This window comes from Podarcis raffonei, chromosome 13 (genome assembly GCF_027172205.1).
Source record: "Podarcis raffonei isolate rPodRaf1 chromosome 13, rPodRaf1.pri, whole genome shotgun sequence".
NCBI lineage: Eukaryota > Metazoa > Chordata > Lepidosauria > Squamata > Lacertidae > Podarcis > Podarcis raffonei.
Window position 1 is genome coordinate 25,627,714 of NC_070614.1, and position 19,549 is coordinate 25,647,262.

Here is a 19,549-nt window from a genome sequence, read left to right on the forward strand (position 1 = left end):
CCTGGGTGTTGTTGTTGCTGTTGGCTGAATCAAATCTGTCCCCGTTCATATTTGTCCAGCTTCATTAAAAAGTGAGAAAAGACCGAAACGTCTTCCTAAGAAAAAGCATCTCTCAAGACTGGATTGTTCAAAAATTAGGTTTTATTTCTACTGAAAATGTTACCAGAATGCCCCCCCCAAACTACCAAAAATCGTAAAAATGTCCAGTTCAGCTTAGAAGGCTCTGGTACCATTGGACTATGGGAAACCATGTGTATAACTTCATCTAGTTCTCAAAATAAAGGCCACGCCAGTGAACCCTAATTTCCTCCCATTCTAAAATATTTCTAAGTGAATGGAATAGCTGTTTATTCCTTGACTTTTGCCTTTCAGGTGGATGGGCAGCAGTGAGAGGAGGGTGGTGAGACTGGTGGAGCCCTCAACTTTCACTATTTAAACTCTTAGTGGTGTTGGGCCTGAAGTGCAGAAAGCGGGTGGTAAACTTAAGTCTGTATGGCAGACACTCCAATTTCATTAAGAGCAAACATTTGTCAGTACCACAAAGGACTCAGAAGATGTATAATCAGCAGCCCCTTTGGGCTATTATGCCAGTAGAGAGAATGAGATTTAATAACCAGAGTAATTAGCTAGCCCCAAATCCAGCAAGCAAATAAATAAGAGACACTTCTGAAGTCAAACATTGTTGGACAGGCAACACCCTTCTCGTGAAGTACCACAAGAAAAATGTTGACTGGGGAATTATTTTGTCGAGTGAGAAAATGGAGAACCGAAAAACGCAGCGAACCAGCAAGGCTAAAGCTAAGCCTGGGACTGAAATAGGAAATAATGCAGTCCCACTCAAATTGTGGTGGGGGGCTTCTTTGAGAGGACACCGGGTAATGCCATAGCAACTTATTATACCACCCCCCCAACCCAGCAAAATGAATTTGCTTCATAAAATTATTTGCTGCACATATTGATGCTTAATATATACTGAAAAGTCACCAGATTGTTCAAAATTCCACTGACATTTGTATTTGCCAAAAGGCAATGATCCCACCTCCCCACCCCAGTTATAATAGCAGGCATCAATATTAAATTTCAGGCTGTAAAATGTAGAGCCTCTGTAATGTTATATGGCCAAACTTAATTCAGAGCTATTACACTAAATTTAAGCCAGGGTTGTTGACTGGTTAGAGCAGCATTAGCCAAACTAGTGACCTTTAGAGGTTTTGGACTAAATCTCCCAGCAGCCCTAAGCAACATGGATAATGGTCAGGGATGATGGATGTTACAGTCAAAAGAACCCTGGAGGGCATCAGTTTAGGGAAGGCTGCTCTAACCAATCCACCACACTGGCTTAAATTTTGAGTAAAAAATTCACATTCAACCTTTGATTATTTGTGAATATTCATTCAGCATTTGAGCGATAATTTTCAGCTATATATTGAATTGGGAAACACAACTGTTTTCACGCTTAAAATGGGTCATGTTTCAATTCTACTAGAGTTGTGTGCGGAATATCCTTAGATTTTGATTTTTTGGTGGAAAACAGAAATGTGCTACTTCCCTTCCCCCCATTCAGTGACATTGTTCCTTCTTAGCTATAGGAGCTTTGGTACAAGCCGCCCTCTCCCAGTCTCAGCTTCTTTCTCCTTCCTAAATGGGTCGTAAGAGTGACCCCCCTAGCGAAGCAGGAGTCCTTTGATGAATACAATGACACAACAATGTGATATATGCAAATCATATCTGACTACTGAATAAAGTTACTGGGGCAAATCAGGGAGGCTGAGAATGAGGACAATGGGACATAGGTGAGCCCAGCCAATCAGGGATCATGGAATGAATAGAGCGACACCACCAATACCACACAGTCAATCAAATTTGTCAACTTGATGACATCACTGAGGGCAGACGAAATCCGTTTCAAACAAGATCAAGTCAGGCAGCTATTTCTCAAGAAGTGTCAACGTTGTCGGCGAAAAGGAGGCACTTTTCAACACTCAATCAATCAAAGTTCGAAAACTGAGTTGTTTTGTCTCATCCTTAAATTGACGAGATTGCATTCCAGCTGTGGAACAAAATTAGGCTGGCTCAGGAAAGCCGTGTTTCATCCTGTAGGCAAAAGAGGCTATTATGCACTGCTGTGCCACAATCAGTTTGCCAAGTGTGTCTCACAAACAACACAACATTTTGCTTCTCGTTGGGTTTTTCCCCCCTCCCAGAGAGCTGCTGACACGTGCAGCATCTTCTTCAGATCCCATTATATCTTTGCCTTTGGGAGATCTGTGGCACAGATAATTACAGTATCCAATGCTATGAGTTTAGAAGAAAGGGGGGGGGGAACCACCTCACACACAAAGCAAGAAAGAAGCTCAACCAGTACTGGCGACACCCTCTGCAGAAAGTATAAATAGAGACCTGGTGGGGCCCGGAGCCTAGCAGTCTTACTTTACATCCAGCAGTGCCTCTTGCTTCCTGCTTAGCACTAGAGATCCTCCATCACCATCACAATGAGCTGTAGCGCAAGGCACACCGTCTTAACAGCTGGAAGAAGCAGCAGCGGCAGCTGCAACCTTGGTGGAGGGAGGGTGGGGGTCTCCTCGGTCTCCTCTGGACGGTACACTTCCTGCGGGCTAGGCAATGGGAGAGCCAACTTCTCTGGCCGGAGCCATGTCGGAGGAGGCTCCACTTGTGCCTACGGAGCAGGAAGAAGCCAGTTCTCAAGCGGAAGTTGCAGCGGGGCCTTTGTTGGTGGCGGACATCTTGGGGGAAGTGCCGGCTCTCATGCTGGGAGCGTTGCTGCAAGGAGCGGTGCAGTTGGTGGCGCTGGTGGTGGGCATGCTGGCATGGTTGGTGGCATGGGTGGCGTGGTTGGAGGTGTTCCTGCTGGCATGGTTGGTGGCATGGGTGGTGTGGTTGGAGGCCCCCATCCCGGTATGGTTGGTGCCATGGGTGGCGTGGTTGGAGGTGTTCCTGCCGGCATGGTTGGTGGCATGGGTGGTCCTGCGGTAGTTGGCGGAATGGTCAGCGAACCTTTCTGCGGAGGCATGTTCTCTAACCTTGATGGGAAAATGACCATGCAGAACCTCAACGACCGTCTAGCTAGTTACCTGGACAAAGTCCGGTGCTTGGAGGAGGAGAATGCTGAGCTCGAGTGTCGGATCCGGGAATTTTATGCCAAGCAAGGCCCGCTCTGCGAACCCAAGGACTACAGCCATTATCACCAGCAAATTGAAGATTATAAGAACCAGGTAGGGTGCCAGTTGACAGCCAACTTTTAGTCATTCTTGCACGCTTTCCTTTGAACTGACTACAGACAGCAGGCGTTGGCTTAAGCTCAGATCTGAAATGGCAGTGGTGTGAAGTCAATTCATGAAAGACGAAGGACTGAAATTCTCTTAAGCTTGTTCTTGGAATTCCCAAACTCATTCAGTAGATACTCTGTTTCCTTAAAACTCGGTATTGCTATTTTTCAACGTTGAAAGGTTTATTCAGATGTGTGATGTGGACTGTACAAAACTAGAACTGTGATCAGCAAGACTTAAAAAAAAAAAAATCCTACAAGATGATTATCTTCATTTCATATTGGTGTACCACCTATGATGTTCCACTGCAATTTCTACTGCTATCATTCCAACTGCGTGGGAGCCTGTGTATAGTTTGGGTGGTTTGTGGTTGCATGGATGGCGTTTTGCCCACAGTGCAGTAGCAGACTGTGGTGGAGCATCAGTGCTTACCTGTCCTCCTGAAAGTGGAGTCGCTGCTGCTTATTTGGAAGGAGTGGAGGTGGGATGATGTGCCAGGGAGGCTGGCATGACACAGATGCACTGTCAGGAGTGTGGATTGGCTTTGTAGATGGGCTTCCATCACAGTGACCTCCCTACCGTGTCTCTCCTTTCCCTCCCCTTCCTGTCAATCAGCAGTAACTCATCTGTTGGGAGGTCAAGTGTGCACTGCTGTCTCACCATGTTGTCTGCTACTGCCATGCATGCACGTAAATGGCATACTATGTAGAAATGGCTTCTACAAGTAGGAATTTAAGTGGTCTCCATGCTTCTTGGCACCCCAGCCCAAAAGGAAGCAGAAGGGAGGGTTGTGGAGTGCTGGGAATGCTTAACATGTGCAAGGCTGGAGAGGGGAGAATCCAGTGCTGACACAACTCCTGAAGATAAAATGGCTACAAGGTATTAATTTCTACCCACTTGTGATCATGGTGGCTTGCTGACTTGTGGTTCACCTGTGTGTAGATATGGAACTATTATGGACCAGTTGCACACACTGGCTGAAGACTGGCATGAAGATAGAGTAAGGCTGATAAACATCTAGCGTGGATTGATGCACTCTGAATCTTAATACTAGATCTTCACATGCAGGGGTGTTAACTGGTCTCTTGTTAACTTTTTCTGTACCCAGCTCATTTGTACAAGTGTGGAGAACAACAAACTCCTGCTGTGCATTGATAACAGCAAGCTGACTGCTGATGACTTCAGAACCAAGTGAGTACTTCTCAGTAAACAAGGGGGCATATGGAACAAATCTGTGTGCATTAGATGGGGTCCCATTGTTCGAGTGAGGGAATATTCTCAGTGGCTCAGGTTGTCTGCTGTTGGGACTGTCTGAAGATGGGGTTTTTTGTCCTTCCAGCCATCAGGGATTGGAAGTGTCTATTCTGTGGGAATACATGGTGTTCCTCAGAACTGAAGGCCATTTCTGCTCTAGGGTGGGGAGCCTTTGGCCCTTCAGAAGTTTCTGGGCTACAGGTCCCCTACCACTTATTATTAGCTATTCTAGCTGGGACTGATGGGAGTTGTAGTCCGTCAACTTGTGGAAGTCCACAGTTTCTCCCTTCCATCTATAAGACACATGAGGGGGACTGTGACACATTTCCTGGGGCAGCAAAGTCTTGACAATGTGATCAGCAAACAAAATCATCTTGTTTGTTGGATATTTCCCTGTGTTTCCTCTTTCTATACTCCGTGGCATACAATCTCAAGTTGCAGATGTGTTTCCCACAATGTGGGAAAGCCTATCAGAGCTAGCAGCCCTCCTGAAGATCTAGGCTGTAAGAGAGATGATCACAATTGGCCTTCCCTGTGGAGGGACCAAAATAACAATCCAGCAACGAATAATGGAATTCTCCTGCTCTGCTCCTTGTGGCTTAGGTATGAGACGGAATGCTGCCTCCGTCAGAATGTGGAGGCTGACATCAATGGCCTGCATCAAATCCTGGATCAGCTGACTGCCTGCAGGTCTGACCTGGAAGTGCAGTGTGAGAACTTGCAGGATGAGCTGTGTTGCCTGAAGAAGAACCATGAGGAGGTGAGGGACACCATCTCCTTTAATGAAGTCAAAATGGAACATGTGGAATGATGCTTTCTTGATCCCAAGGGCATTTTTGAACATGTCACAGCTTTATAAAATGAGTAGATTGGATCTAAAACATGGATAGCTGAGTGCATTTTCAGCCACTGAAGAAACTTTGATCTATTAACTGGCAGAGCATCAGTCACTAGCAAAACTGCCTAGAGCAGGACTGAGCAAGCTATGACCCTTCAGTTGTTGTTAGACTACAACTCCTATCATCCCCAGCTATCAGGACATGATGACAGGGGCTGATGGGAGTTGGAGTCCAATGGAAACTGGAGGGCCACAGCCTGACCACCTCTGGCCTAGGGACTCTTCCTTTCACTTGCATAAACATATCACTACAATGAGAGAGCCTCTTTATATTAAGGGATATTTAGTCACCTGCATTTTGAAGTTGCAGAGCCCCAGAATGGCACTGCCATTCACTGTTGGTCCAGAGAGGATCCACCTTGCCTCCTTCAGAGAGATCTCTTGCTTTGAGCCTTCATTGACTTCTATTATCATGATAGTTCTCATTAGACAGTTCATTGGGGGTAGAATGGATAGTAGAAAATGGGAGGTGAGAATCTGCCATGGGGGTGGGCAGAGGTTTCATTTGGCTTGCAATCTTTTTTTTTGCAGGAAGTCACCTGCCTGAAGAACCAGTCAACCGGCGATGTCAATGTGGAAGTCAATGCTTGCCCTGGACCGGATCTGAGGAAGATCCTGGAAGAGATGAGGTGCAAGTATGAGGCAATGATAGACGGCAACCGCAAGGAGGTCGAAGCATGGTATGGATCCAAGGTAAGCTGTACACCTCCAAGTCCATCATACATAAAGCAGAGGTACAACGGGGACTGTAAAGAGTTCAAGTAAAATTGAAAAGGGCAATGAACACAGTGAGTGGTTAATTCCAAATATTTCAAGCCTGCTTGGATGTCACTCCTAGACATGGAGAAACTATTTACACCTATTTCTAGTTGCATACGGGCTGCTTACTTAGTTACACATTGGGGGGGGGGAACCACTCTGAATATGCTCAGAGGCACTCTTCTTTCATGATCTCTTATATTACTACAGATATTATACATTCTCTATAGATTGCTCCACCATATCATGTTGGCCAAGCAAGTCTACTCTTAAGGGCAGGTGCTTTTTGGACAAATAGCCAGCATGGGAATCTCTGTCCAGATCAGGAGTCTAATTCAGGGGTGGGGTTTGGGTGTTGTAAAACCTCTCCTTACTCTGGGCCCAACCTGCATCAGGACCTCTGCATCTGCAATTGATGCTGCCAAAAAGGATCCCATTCATTGGGACACTTTCATGAGCACTTTCCCCTTTGCATTGTCACATATTTAGAAGGAAGCCCCGGAAATACCCTCAGTGAGGAGAAACATAGGAACCTGCTGTACACTTAGTCAGACCATCTGTCTGTCTAGCTTAGTGCTGTCTAGCCTGACTGACAATGGCTCTTCTGAGACTTCGGGCTTTGAGATGTCAGGGATCGAACATGGGACCTTTTGCGTGCAAAGCTGAGCTGCATCCTTTCCCTAATTCCACACATTACAGATCGAGGAAGTGAATCGTGATGTCTGCACCAGCAGCCAGGAGATTGAAGAAAGCAACAACAAGGTCACGGAACTGAGACGCCAACTGCAAGCCCTGGAGATTGACTATGACGCCCAGTGCAGCCTGGTAAAAGAGAGAGCAAGAACTTCCCTTGGCATGCATTCCCTTGGCTGCATGCTGTTGGGGTGGCAGAGAGCGATAAACTACAGCAGGCAGCAATATGCCTTCATGCAATGAACTGGCACAAGCCACAACTGGAGAAGGGCAATGAGAACAATGATGATGGGGAGCTGGTGTGCTCATCCCTGCTCTCCCCTCTTGGGTTTTACTCCAGACCAGCGGTTCTCAACCTGTGGGTCCCCAGATGTTGTTGGACTACAACTCCCATCATCCCTGAGCTCTGGCCTTGCTAGCTAGGGGTGATGGCTCCCACATCTGGGGACCCACAGGTTGAGAAAGGCTGCTCTAGACTCTAGTTTCAGAATTCCTGGAGAAGGCTTTAATCCAGCTTCACCTGCTCTTCCTCCACCCCTCTCCTTGCCATTGTGCTTTAGTGGCTGAGATTGAACAGGGCAACCCGATGCAAGCTTGCATCGCTCTGTGCAAGGAAGTGCAGCCCCAACACTATGCTAATCATTGGGACATGCAGTGCATGTGGCTTTGCAAGCCCCAGTGATCAGCTGTGACATCAGGTGATTGACAGGTTGGCAGCCAGTTTCCCATGCCTGGGGAAAACCATGTTCACAGCCCAGCTCACATATGGATTTTTTCTTACAGTGTAAACCCAATGAAAAAACAAACAAACAAGGAAATATTTCTGATGTTAGTCTGTGTCCCTCCCTCCTGCCTCCCTTTTGCCAACTATAGCCCCATTCATGCCATACATTTAAAGCACTATGATTCCACTTTAAACAGCCATGGCTTCCCCCAAAGGATTCTGGGAGCTGTAGTTTATTGTGAGTTCTGAGAAATGTTAGGAGACCACCCCTCCCCATTCCCCTCCCATAGTTCCCCTCTCCTGTGAAGATGGGTTAATAGTTAAAGCACTGTGGCAACTGCAGCTCTGGGAGGGGACTAGGGGTCTCTTAGAAACTCTCAGCACCCACAACAAACTACACTTCCCATGATTCTTAGCTATGATATTGCTTTAAATGTATAGTGCAGATGGGGCTTAGAAGCGACATTCATTCATTCATTCATTCATTCATTCATTCATTCATTCCACTTACCGTATTTTTTGCACCATAACACTCACTTTTTTCCTCCTAGAAAGTAAGGGGAAATGTCTGTGCGTGTTATGGAGCGAATGCCTACGGGTGGCGGGTGGGATCTGCTGCAGTCGTGAGCAGAGGATCCATGGTTCCCTTTCCTTCCCTCCTCCGTGGCTTGCTTTGAAACAGCAAAGCGGGAGAAGAGCCGCTGAGTGGGGAGGAGAGAGGGACAGAGAGCCTGCTTGCTTTAAAGGAGCAAAGCGGGAGAGGAGAGGAGCCTTCTCCCCTTATACCCCTCTTCTGCATTATTAACAGCATCCTTCTCCACCCACCCCACGCGTGTTCCTTGTCCCTTGAGTGCTTTTCCTTCCCTCCCCACTTAAAACGTGGTTACAAAGCACGGATCCACATGGATCCTCAGGATTTTTGCCCTGGGTCACCCCAAATTCACCATCAGATCACATAGCATGTCCATGGCTACATCTTGCACCAAAAAAATCACGCACCCACTGTTGCCTGGAGCCGCAGTGGTGCAAAAACGTGGTTACAAAGCATGGATCCACATGGATCCTCAGGATTTTTGCATTGGGCTACTCCAAACTCACTGTCAGATCACATGTCTGTGGCCACAGTATGAACCACAAAAATCATACATCCACTGTTTCGTTTAGAATATTTTTTTTTGTTTTCCTCCTCTAAAAACTATGTGCGTGTTATGGTTGGCTGCGTGTTATAGAGCGAAAAATACGGTATATCTTTCTCCCCAATGAGCTGAAAATGATGTACACAGTTAGCCCCTCATTTAATCTCCACAGCAACCTTGCTGAGTGAAATTAAACCCTTTTTAGTTTGTATTAATTAACACAACGGTTATGCTTATCTTCCACAACTGTACTCCTGTTATAAAAGAGAAACAGTGGGTTCTGTTTTGTTTCCCAGAGGGACACCCTGGAAGCCTCTCTGGCTGAAACGGAGCACCGCTACAACAACCACCTGGGCGAGCTTCAGGAGCGCATCTCCTGCCTGGAGCAGCAGCTGGCAGAGTTGCGCTCAGAAATGGAGTGCCAGAACCATGAATACACGGAGCTCCTCGATGTCAAAAGCCGGCTGGAGCAGGAGATCGCTACATACCGCTGCTTGCTGGAGGGCGGGCAGCATGATATAGTGTAAGTAGCATGCAGAGACATCAGTCACCTCCGGACCATCAATGTTTTGCTGGTGGGATTCAAGCGCCTACTGGAAATGTAGTTTTGTGCAGTTGAAGCTGATTAACGCAGCTTAACAAATGCACTTTTCCAAAAGGGACTTTTTAAAGGATGGGGGAGTAATTCAGGCCAGCGTGCGCTTAAAGGCAAACCTACCCAATTCACACTTCTCAAAACTGAAACACAGGCATTTTTCGAAATTTGCACTTTGCTGATTTTGCAGTGCAATTCTTCAGTCAAATAACAACAACAACAACAACAATTTATTATTTATACCCAGCCACTCTGGGCAGCTCCCAACAGAATACTAAAAACACGATAAAACATCAAACATTAAAAACTTCTCTAAACAGGGCAGCTTTTCAGATGTCTTCTAAAAGTCAGATAGTTGTTTATTTCTGATGGGAGGGCGTTCCACAGGGTGGGCGCCACTACCGAGAAGGCCCTCTGCCTGGTTCCCTGTAACTTCACTTCTCGCAGTGAGGGAACCACCAGAAGGCCCTCAGAGCTGGACCTCAGTGTCCGGGCTGAACTTTGGGGGTAGAGACGCTCCTTCAGGTATACTGAGTAATATGTATAGAAATGTGTGTTCTCACATGCACCAAATACTAAGTGATATTTTTATTAAAGCATCTAGCTCTTTGGGATGTGGGAACTCAAGAGTCAAATCCTTGCTCTGCTCTGAAGCAGCTTGGGTAATCTTGGGTGAGCTGTTCCTTCTTAAGGCAAACCCAACTCACTGGTTTTTGTGTCTTTGAAGGCAAAAGCACTGCCCTAAACTCCTTGAAGGAACAGCAAGCACTTAACAAAGAGTTAAGCGTTGATCCTCGCCACCTGATCAGTTTTGGGCCATGTATGTCACCTCTATGAGAAGGATCATACTAGGGTGTGGAACAGTTCACAGGTCCTCCTCTTTTGGCCCATCAATCTTTCCCCAGGCCTTGCCCACTTTCCTTGGCTTCCTTTCCCCACTGCTGAGCTTAATCTATAATAAGATGAATAGCATGGGGGGAAATCCTCCCCCTGCACTGCCCAATTATTTTCAGATTACAGTGGAACCTCGGGTTAAGTACTTAATTCGTTCTGGAGGTCCGTACTTAACCTGAAACTGTTCTTAACCTGAAGCACCACTTTAGTTAATGGGGCCTCCTGCTGCTGCTGCACAGCCGGAGCCCGATTTCTGTTCTCATCCTGAAGCAAAGTTCTTAACCTGAAGCACTATTTCTGGGTTAGCGGAGTCTGTAACCTGAAGCGTATGTATGTAACCTGAAGCGTATGTAACCCCGAGGTACCACTGTACAGCTCAGCTGTGAGGAAGAGGGAATATGACTAAGTCCAGCTGCCATGCTGCCTTTGGAGGAAGGGATTAAAGGATCACACACTTTTCAGTGGGCAGTTTGCTATGCTTCCATGCCACGCAGTAAAAAAGGGATCTTGTTTTTCACCACACAGCATGGTATCAAATAGGGTTGCTGCCTTATTATCAAATATAGGATTTAGCATCGTATCCACGTAATGGGAGGTAATAAGCTGCAATTAAGTCCATATGCTGCACAGTTCATTTTAGGACACAAGAGTGCCCCTTCTCCAGGATACTCTTCAGATGCTAGATTTAATATCTTATTTGTTTCATAGATAGCCTGCTGCCTGCTGTCCCCTTGACAAACTCAGAGTGCTTTGCATCAGGTTTCCAGGAAGTTGACTTACATAATAGTTTCAGGACTGTGTCGCCTGTGGTCTTAAGGCACACTTTGCCACCTCCTTGCTAAAGCTAAGCAGGTCTGAGTCTGGTCAATGCCTGGATGGGGGACCCCTGAGGAGATACACGCATACTGCCTTGGATTCCACAATGGGGGAAAAGGCGGAAAATACATGTAAGCAAGTTAATAAAAAAAGACAAATAAGCTGTGCCCTAAGCATCAGATCTCCCATCAGATGTTGAGAAGTGGATGTTGAGAACTGTCATGGATGCTTTAGTGGTGATTCTGGCATTGCAGGAGGTTGGACTAGATGACTCTCAGGGTCCCTTCCGATTTTACAATTCTGTGACTAAGTGCAGGTGCAAGTGATTCTTACATCTACACAATCTTCTCCAGCTTATAAGGAAATATTCAGCTTAGATAGAACAGCAGCTGATGACCAATGCACAGGGCTGGGGCCTCCCTGCTGCTGTATTTTGTCAGAATTGATTTGTAGCCTCGCTGATCAAGACTCTTCTTCTTTTTCTGCAGTGGTGGAGGGGGAGGAGCGGCTAGAGCCAGCAGCACATCAGGTGGAAGATCTGGCGAAGTCCGGTCATCCCACACTTACGTGACCCATTCCGCAGGTCATGCCTGCCACGGGGGCCATTTACACCACTAGATCGCAGGAACGGAACGCATAAGGTAAGAGATGTTCCCCACTCTGTTCTAGCCTTTGCATTCCCAACTCCTATAAGGAAATGGGGGTGGGGGAACCTTGCAGCATAGGTCCCTGTGTCATGTGCTGGCACAAAGGTGGTGCCTGGGGTAGAACCAGGTCCTCCAAGAGCACTTAAATCAGGAGTGGGGAACCTGTGGCCCTCCAGATGTTGATTATTGGCCACGCTGGGGGCCAATGGGGGTTGGAGTCCAACAACATCTGGAATACCATTGATTCTTGAATCAAGGCTGGATTGAGTTGAAATACTGACTGAGGCTCAAGCAGATGGTGGTGTAAGAACAGGCCGAAGAGCAGAGCTATGATGTCTTGAGTATGTATTATTATTTACGGCAAGTAAAATGTCTTAAGCCCTGCCTATGGGCTTGCAATTAAAAAAGTATGTCAAGGAAGGAAAAATGGATGGGAAGGAAAGAGGAAGATAAGCAAATTCAGGCACTGGTCTCTTAACAAAGCTGGTGAAGGGGGCCCTGGAGTCCCAATCTCACATATGCAGTTATAGAAACCTAGGAGCTGACATACAATTCCTGGTCCACTGGATAATGTCTAGGATCTGCTGTTCTAAAATCTAGTTTCCATATGCATTTTTTCCCATTTGCATTCAGAGCTATAAAAAGACACTATCTCTAAATGGGCCAATCATTGTTTCGAGAGTTTTTGAGTTTCTGGGCTTTATGGAGCAGAGCCGTCTTTGAGAATAAGGGAGTAGGAGAAGAAAATTATTCGAACTCGCACAACTACATCTTGAGCTCATTGCAAATCTGTGCAGTTATTTTATTTTCTGAGATAGTTATGTGTGCCTTAGAGATAGTGGTGATGGGGGCATAGCAAGGACCACATGGGTAATCTGCCTGGTCACAGATCAGCATGCTATGAACTATTTTACAATACCTACAACTGGATAGTAATGGATCTCTGATTTGCTGAATGATGCAGTCATCTAAACTGTATTGTGTGTAGATGAACTTAAAATGTTTTCTGTTGAATGGAATGGTAATGGACAGCACCATTGACGCTATTTTTTGCCATAGTAATTCCATCTTTTCCTTATATTTTCTAGAAAACTGCCAGAGAATGGGCAGAGAGCATGCTACCCGCAATAAGTAGTTCATCCAAGCTGTTGTTGGTCCATCTGCCCAGCGGTATCTTTCAAAGTTGATCAGATGCCCTACTTCACTGTCTCCCATGCTACTTCCCCATTATTTTGCAGCATGCCATTTGCCCAGACTCTTGTTTCTCACCCATCATGCATCAGTGCCGTGGTTGGCAACCTGCTGACCACTGAAAACAAAAGAAGCCCCAAAAAATAAATAAACCCCTTGCTTTTCTCTTGATGCCACCCAAGGCCTCTGCGTACAAAATTGTTGTTGTTTCTTTATCCAAACGTTTTAAAAAATCATATGGAGAATGCTGAGCCCTCCCCGCCAATATACAGTGGTACCTCAGGTTACATATGCTTCAGGTTACAGACTCCGCTAACCCAGAAAAAGTGCTTCAGGTTAAAAACTTTGCTTCAGGATGAGAACAGAAATCGTGCTCCGGCGGCGCGGCAGCAGCAGGAGGCCCCATTAGCTAAAGTGGTGCTTCAGGTTAAGAACAGTTTCAGGTTAAGTATGGACCTCCGGAACAAATTAAGTACTTAACCCGAGGTACCACTGTATTAAATTATCCATGGAGTGGAGAAAGTGGATGGGGAGGTTTTCTCTCTTCCTCATGACAGTGAAAGGTGAAGCTGAATGGTAGGGGAAACAACGAAATCATTATGGGAAGAGACTAGCACAGCTAATGTGGAAATTGCTGTCTGGTGGGAGATTCAGGACACACAAAAGCACGTTCTTCACACAGTTCATAAAAGCTTCAGAAGTTGCCACCACAGAATGTTACTGATGGCCTCCAGCTTGGATGAATTTATATGGGGATTAGACAAATTCATGGAAGATAAGACCATGCCTAGCTATGAGTCATGATGGGTATATGTTATTTCCACTATGGGAGGCAGGGTGCTGCTGAATACAGTGTTGGGGGAAAGAGTGGGGAGAGGCTACTGTGCTCATGTCCTCCTTGTGGGCTTCCCAGAGTCATCTGGTTGATCACTGCAAGAACAGAATGCTGAACTAGATAGGTAAGGTGTGGTGAACTTGTGGTCATTCAGATGTTGCTGAACTACAACTCCCATCATCCCTACCCATTGGCCTTGTTGGCTGGGGCTTTTGGGATTTGTAGTTCAGCAACATCAGGGGGGAAGGTTCTCCACACCTGAGATAGCCTTTGGTCTGATCCAGCAATGCTCTTCTTACATTCTTAGACAACATATGCAGGCAGCCGTCACATTAAGTCACCATATTCTTACCATTCATCACTTGGACTAAAGTTATTGCTGTCTCAAAGGGTACAAAGTCAAGTGTGTGTTTTTGAATGTGTATAAATAAGCATGTTTGTGCGTTAATGGAAGCATGTGTGTATGACTGCACAGGCATGTGTATGTCCGTCCCTGAGTTTAGGTTTGCTACAACAACATGCTACCCCTACATTAGCTGGTTTGGCTTCCAGCTGGAAGCAAGATAGACCTCCCAAAACAGATCAGGCAGACTTCAGAATTTCTAAGAGATAGTGACTAATTGTCTCATTCCTCACTGAGAAGCTTATGAATTTTCCAAGCTCCCATGAGTGCTTCTTCTCATACAAGTATCAGGCACTCAGATTGAGATGTTCCTTTTCTTCCAAGGAAATCCTTCAATTTATTCTCCAGAAGAGCCTGGCTGGATCTCAGACATCTAGTCCAGCATGTGCACAACAATGATTTGATTAGAAGGGGCTTCCAGATTGATAGTTCAAGCTCTGTCTTAGTCATGTGAGCTCTCAGATATCTTTGCAAAATGTGTCAACAGCGCTACTCAGATGTAAGATACTCAATCCTTCACAATAACTGAGCAATGGCTAGTTTATGAATACTCTGGAAGAGCCCTCACCCTACCATGTGATAAATACTGTCATGTGGACTAACTCTCAGTAGCCCTAAGAGAAGCATGTTGCTAGCATCCAGGTTACGTTTAAGGAAGAGCTCATCAAAAGTGATCTCTTGAAATGCCAAGTAACCAGATTTCTTTTTTGTTGTTGCCACATCTCCATCATATCCATTTATGATACTTATACACCAAGAACGGAGAACCTTCTCCAGGGTCCACATTGTGTCAGAGACAGTCTTCAAGGGGCTGTCTGCCCAGGGATGGCATTGGCCAGAGGCAAGCAGTGGGCTCATTTAATTATTGGCTGCTTACACACTACCATACCCTCCAACAAGCTGTGACGAAAAACATGGACACCCTCTTCCAGGACCCCACTCCCATGAAAGTCACGTGACCTGGATGAGACCACAGCCCCAGAAAAAGCATTTTTGGCAAGGTGCCCAAAAACGGGCACTTGGGGAGTACCGTGCAAAGATAGCAGCCCTGAAGAAAAGCACTTATTTCAGGGGCACAAAATCGTGCGAGATCATGGTGCCCAAAATGGCTGCCATGCTCTTGTGAGGGAAAAAACAAACCAAGATGTCCAGGTTTTACTGGGACAGTTGAGGGATAAGCACCATATCTTTAAACCTCAGTAATTCTAGGCATTGTAGTTTACAACTCACAGAGTTACTGTTCCCAGGAACCAAAAACATACAACAGTGGCCAGAATTCTTTAAAGGGAGAAATGTGCTTTGAAGGTATAATGTGTACACAGCCCTTATCTCTGTACAGTGGGCCGTGAGCCAGCCACCACATGGAAGCCAGAGGTTTCTACACTTGAATCTCTCCATGCAGGCGAGCAAGAGGCCTTAGGACAGCTGAAGGACATAGGCCAGGCAGAGGAAAGATCTAAAGGAGGGTTTGGTGAAGCAGGGCTGGAGAAGGGTGTGCAGCCTGGGATCAGGCCTAGAAGGCCTCATTTGACCCCCAGGTCTGAAGTTACCCACCCTTGCTATAAACAGACATTTGTAAACTGTGGAATCCTCTCATACCTCAGCCCTGCATTTCTCTAAAGAACCTCCACTTTACCGCCCCTCTGCTACCACGAGACTTTTCTATTCTGTCATGGAGATTATATAACAGTAGGGTGAGTCTGCCGTGACTGCTTGGATTGGAGGAATGCCAGTTGGACGATGCAGGTATTTATACTAAGAATGTCTGATACTCTTAAAGGATTACAATCCAGCACTGTGTGATGCACTCACCACAAGTTCGCTTACATCAGATAACCATCACTCCTATTCCTGGAGGAATCAGCTTGGTTGCCAATAAGTGCAGAATTAGCGCACTTCCCCCAAAGATGTTCTCATTAGCATCTTGGTCAAAAGCAATGCTAACAAACATACAACGTGGAGATGTTCACACGTGCAACAAGGATATTTCGCTGGGCTTGGCTGATTGCTTATATATATATATATAATGGGAAGAATAGCTAAACATCCCTGCTCCTGCCAACCTAGCAGTTCGAAAGCACATCAAAGTGCAAGTAGATAAATAGGTACCGCTCTGGCGGGAAGGTAAACGGTGTTTCCGTGTGCAGCTCTGGTTCGCCAGAAGCGGCTTAGTCATACTGGCCACATGACCCGGAAGCTGTACACCGGCTCCCTCGGCCAATAAAGCGAGATGAGCGCTGCAACCCCAGAGTCGGCCATGACTTGACCTAATGGTCAGGGTTCCCTTTACCTTTACCTACCATGACTGCCACCTCAGCTTGGCAAAGAAAGGTGGGGGAGATCTCAGCAGAGAGCACAATTTTTGGGCTTCAGAGGACCTGAGATGAGGTCCATATCTTATGACTGGGCTGCCTTTCTCTCTCTCTTTTTGCCCCAAAGCAAAGGCATTGGGTAGCTGGTTGTCCTCTCCAGGACAAATGTATCCTCTAGCCATTAGTTGAGATGGCCCCACATGTGGAAACAGCAAAGCTTCAATTGATGGTTATGCAGGAGAATGTGCTTCCCTGTCCAAATTCTGCACCAGGGACTGTCAAAACCTTGTGCCCAGAATCAAGGATGCAAACCACACAATTTGTGGGACATATTCCGATTGTGACAGCCAAGTGATTCATGCAATTTTGAATTCTTAAGCACTCCAGAAGAATGTGTCAATGAACAGGAGGAAAGTGTGAATATGTGAATGTAAAAAGGGGTGGGTGGGAGAGAGACAAAGGACAGTGCCAGATGGTCGGTGTTTTCAGGTGTGATTCAGTCACATACTGATCAGTTCAGGTTGCCCAACCATAGTGGATTGGTTGGTCTTGTGCCACAAACACACTTCCCCCAAAGATCGGACTTTTGTGACAAGGATAAGGAATGTGACTCATGGTTCCTGAGGCAGTGAAGCCAGTGAAGACGATGTGATCAGCAAATGAAGCCATCTTATTTGTTGGAAGATTTCCCTGCGCCTGCTCTTTCTGTACTCTGCAGCATATGATCTCAAGCTGGAGATGCGTTTGCCACAATGTGGGAAAGGCTGGTCTCAAAGTCCATCAGAGCTTTTGGTCTTGTGTGCCGTAGTGGCCAACTGGATGTTTCTGGAAGTCACAGGCCTCCTTCAGTAAGGAGGGAGGGATCTGTCAATTTCAGTTCTCTTGGTTTCTCCTTTTTCCAGTCTTAAATTCAGTCCTCCACATTTCTGCAACCATTTATGATTTTTCTAAAACAAAATCCCCATGAAAATTCACCAGCATTTTAGTGCAAATTTCTCCGAATGAACACATTTTTCTGTGCAATTTAGCCCAAGGTACACATTTTTGCAAACAATTTCCCCTAACGCAGGCCTTCCAGATGTTTTGGGACTACAATCTCCATCATCCCTGACCACTGGTCCTGTTAGCTAGGGATGATGGGAGTTGTAGTCCCAAAACATCTGGAGGGCCAAGTTTGGCTATGCCTGCCCTAATGTAACAAATTTTTAATGATATTTTCACAAATATATATGCATTTTTATGCCCTCTTTACCCTAGTACTGTACATGCACATTTGTACACATTACTTCGCTGGAGAACTGCATTGCAAAATTCAGAGAAGTGGGAATTTCAAAGGATGGCTGTGTTTTGGTTCACATAATGCTTTGGAAAGCGTGGAATTGTCAGGTTTGCCTTTAAAAGTGAACTCCCCCCCCCATCCCTACCTTGAAATAAAAGTTGTACAAGTGTCCTGAAGGAAAAGTGTGAGTAAAATCCCATGATGAATAATATTATCTTATTTTTTTAAAGAAAACAAGCATTTCGCATAAGCTGCAATTAAAGTAATAGGTCTGCCTCCTTGCCCAGAGGGGCTTTTGAACTGGGTCTTTGAGTCTTTGCTGACTTGCATTTAGGGAGAAGTTGGGATGCTGTTTTCCCGTTGGGGAAGTTGCGTTGTTTAGTAGGGCAAGGCAAGGAGATGGGGGTAGAACTGGGCTCTCTCATTTGTATTTCAAGATAGCATGGAATAAGGAACAAGAATTGCAAGAAGAACTGAAGAACTGGTGTGTGGCCTTGAGCAGTGCAACATTCCCCGTCCCACAGAGTTGAGTCTGTTCCCAGAACTGTCTCTCCCTCCCCACCCACAATCCCATTGGAGAACATTGCTGCTTCCCCTTTTGTCCGTCTCATCACATAATCAGGGTGTAATCCCCAGGGTGCATAGGGGTGTGGGAGAAATGTAATTCAGTTTGCATCTGAAGACCAGCTCACCAGTTCCACACTTTCTGAAACAATACACAAACTGAAACATAGTCATCCTTTGAAATTCACGCTTCTCTGAATTTTGCAGTGAATCCCTCAGCCGAGTGATGCGTATGAAAATAGACACACTGTGGCAAAATGCATATACAGTGGTACCTCGGGTTAAGTACTTAGTTCGTTCCGGAGGCCCGTACTTAACCTGAAACTGTTCTTAACCTGAAGCACCACTTTAGCTAATGGGGCCTCCTGCTGCTGCCATGCCGCCGGAGCATGATTTCTATTCTCATCCTGAAGCAAAGTTCTTAACCTGAAGCATTATTCTGGGTTAGCGGAGTCTGAAGCATATGTAAGCTGAAGCGTATGTAACCTGAGGTACCACTGTATCAGTGACAATAATATGCAAAGGTGCATTGTATTGGGCAAAAACTGCTTTGCAAAAACATGCTTATTGGGAGAAATTTGCACTAAAATCCTGATGAATTTTCACAAGGGCTTAAATAATTGTGTTACAAATTGGCATGCCAAATGTGGAGAACTGAACTTGAGATTGGGAAAATGAGAAACTGAAATTAATGTACTTTCCAATCCTTAATGGTAAAGCAAGACATTTTAAGGTTTTGGCCTGAGCAAGGTTGGTGGAAGCGCCTTTACTTATTTATCTTCTACACTGCCTTTCACTTGAAAATCACAAGGTAGTTTACTATAGAAAAATAATAAAAACACACAATAACAAGCAAAACAATACACCTCCCCCAGTTTAAAAGGTCATATATTGTTTAATTAGCCAAAGCCCTGGAAGAAGAGGCATGTTTTTGCATGGCACCTAAAGATAAGTAATGAAGGCAAGCCTCTCTGGGGAGAGCATTCCACAAGTGGGAAGCCACTGCAGAAAAGGCCCTGTTCTCATGTTCCCACCCTCTGGACCTTCCGTTGACAGGGCACACCAAAAGTGTCTCTGATTATGGTCACAGGGTCCAGAATGGTTCATATGGGGAGAGATGGGTCCTTGAGGTATTGTGATCCTGAGCCATTTAAGGCTTTATAGGTCAAAACCAGCCATTTGAATTGGGCCCAGAAACTGATTGGCAGCCAGTGCAGTTGAGCCAAGATTGGTGTTGTCTGTTCAAACCATCTTGTCCTGGT

General features: G+C 45.8%; 1 protein-coding gene across 1 annotated transcript; it reads left to right on the plus strand.

Annotated features, from left to right (window-relative positions):
• Positions 1-2,430: 2,430 nt before the first annotated feature.
• On the plus strand, positions 2,431-13,070 carry LOC128400070 (keratin, type I cytoskeletal 19-like). The gene is made up of 8 exons (XM_053362049.1): positions 2,431-3,233; positions 4,396-4,478; positions 5,145-5,301; positions 5,971-6,132; positions 6,898-7,023; positions 9,048-9,274; positions 11,545-11,697; positions 12,792-13,070. Exons 1-7 carry the CDS (start codon positions 2,493-2,495, stop codon positions 11,672-11,674), a joined length of 1,626 nt encoding a protein of 541 aa, XP_053218024.1. The 5' UTR covers positions 2,431-2,492; the 3' UTR covers positions 11,675-11,697; positions 12,792-13,070.
• The last annotated feature ends 6,479 nt before the right edge of the window (positions 13,071-19,549 follow it).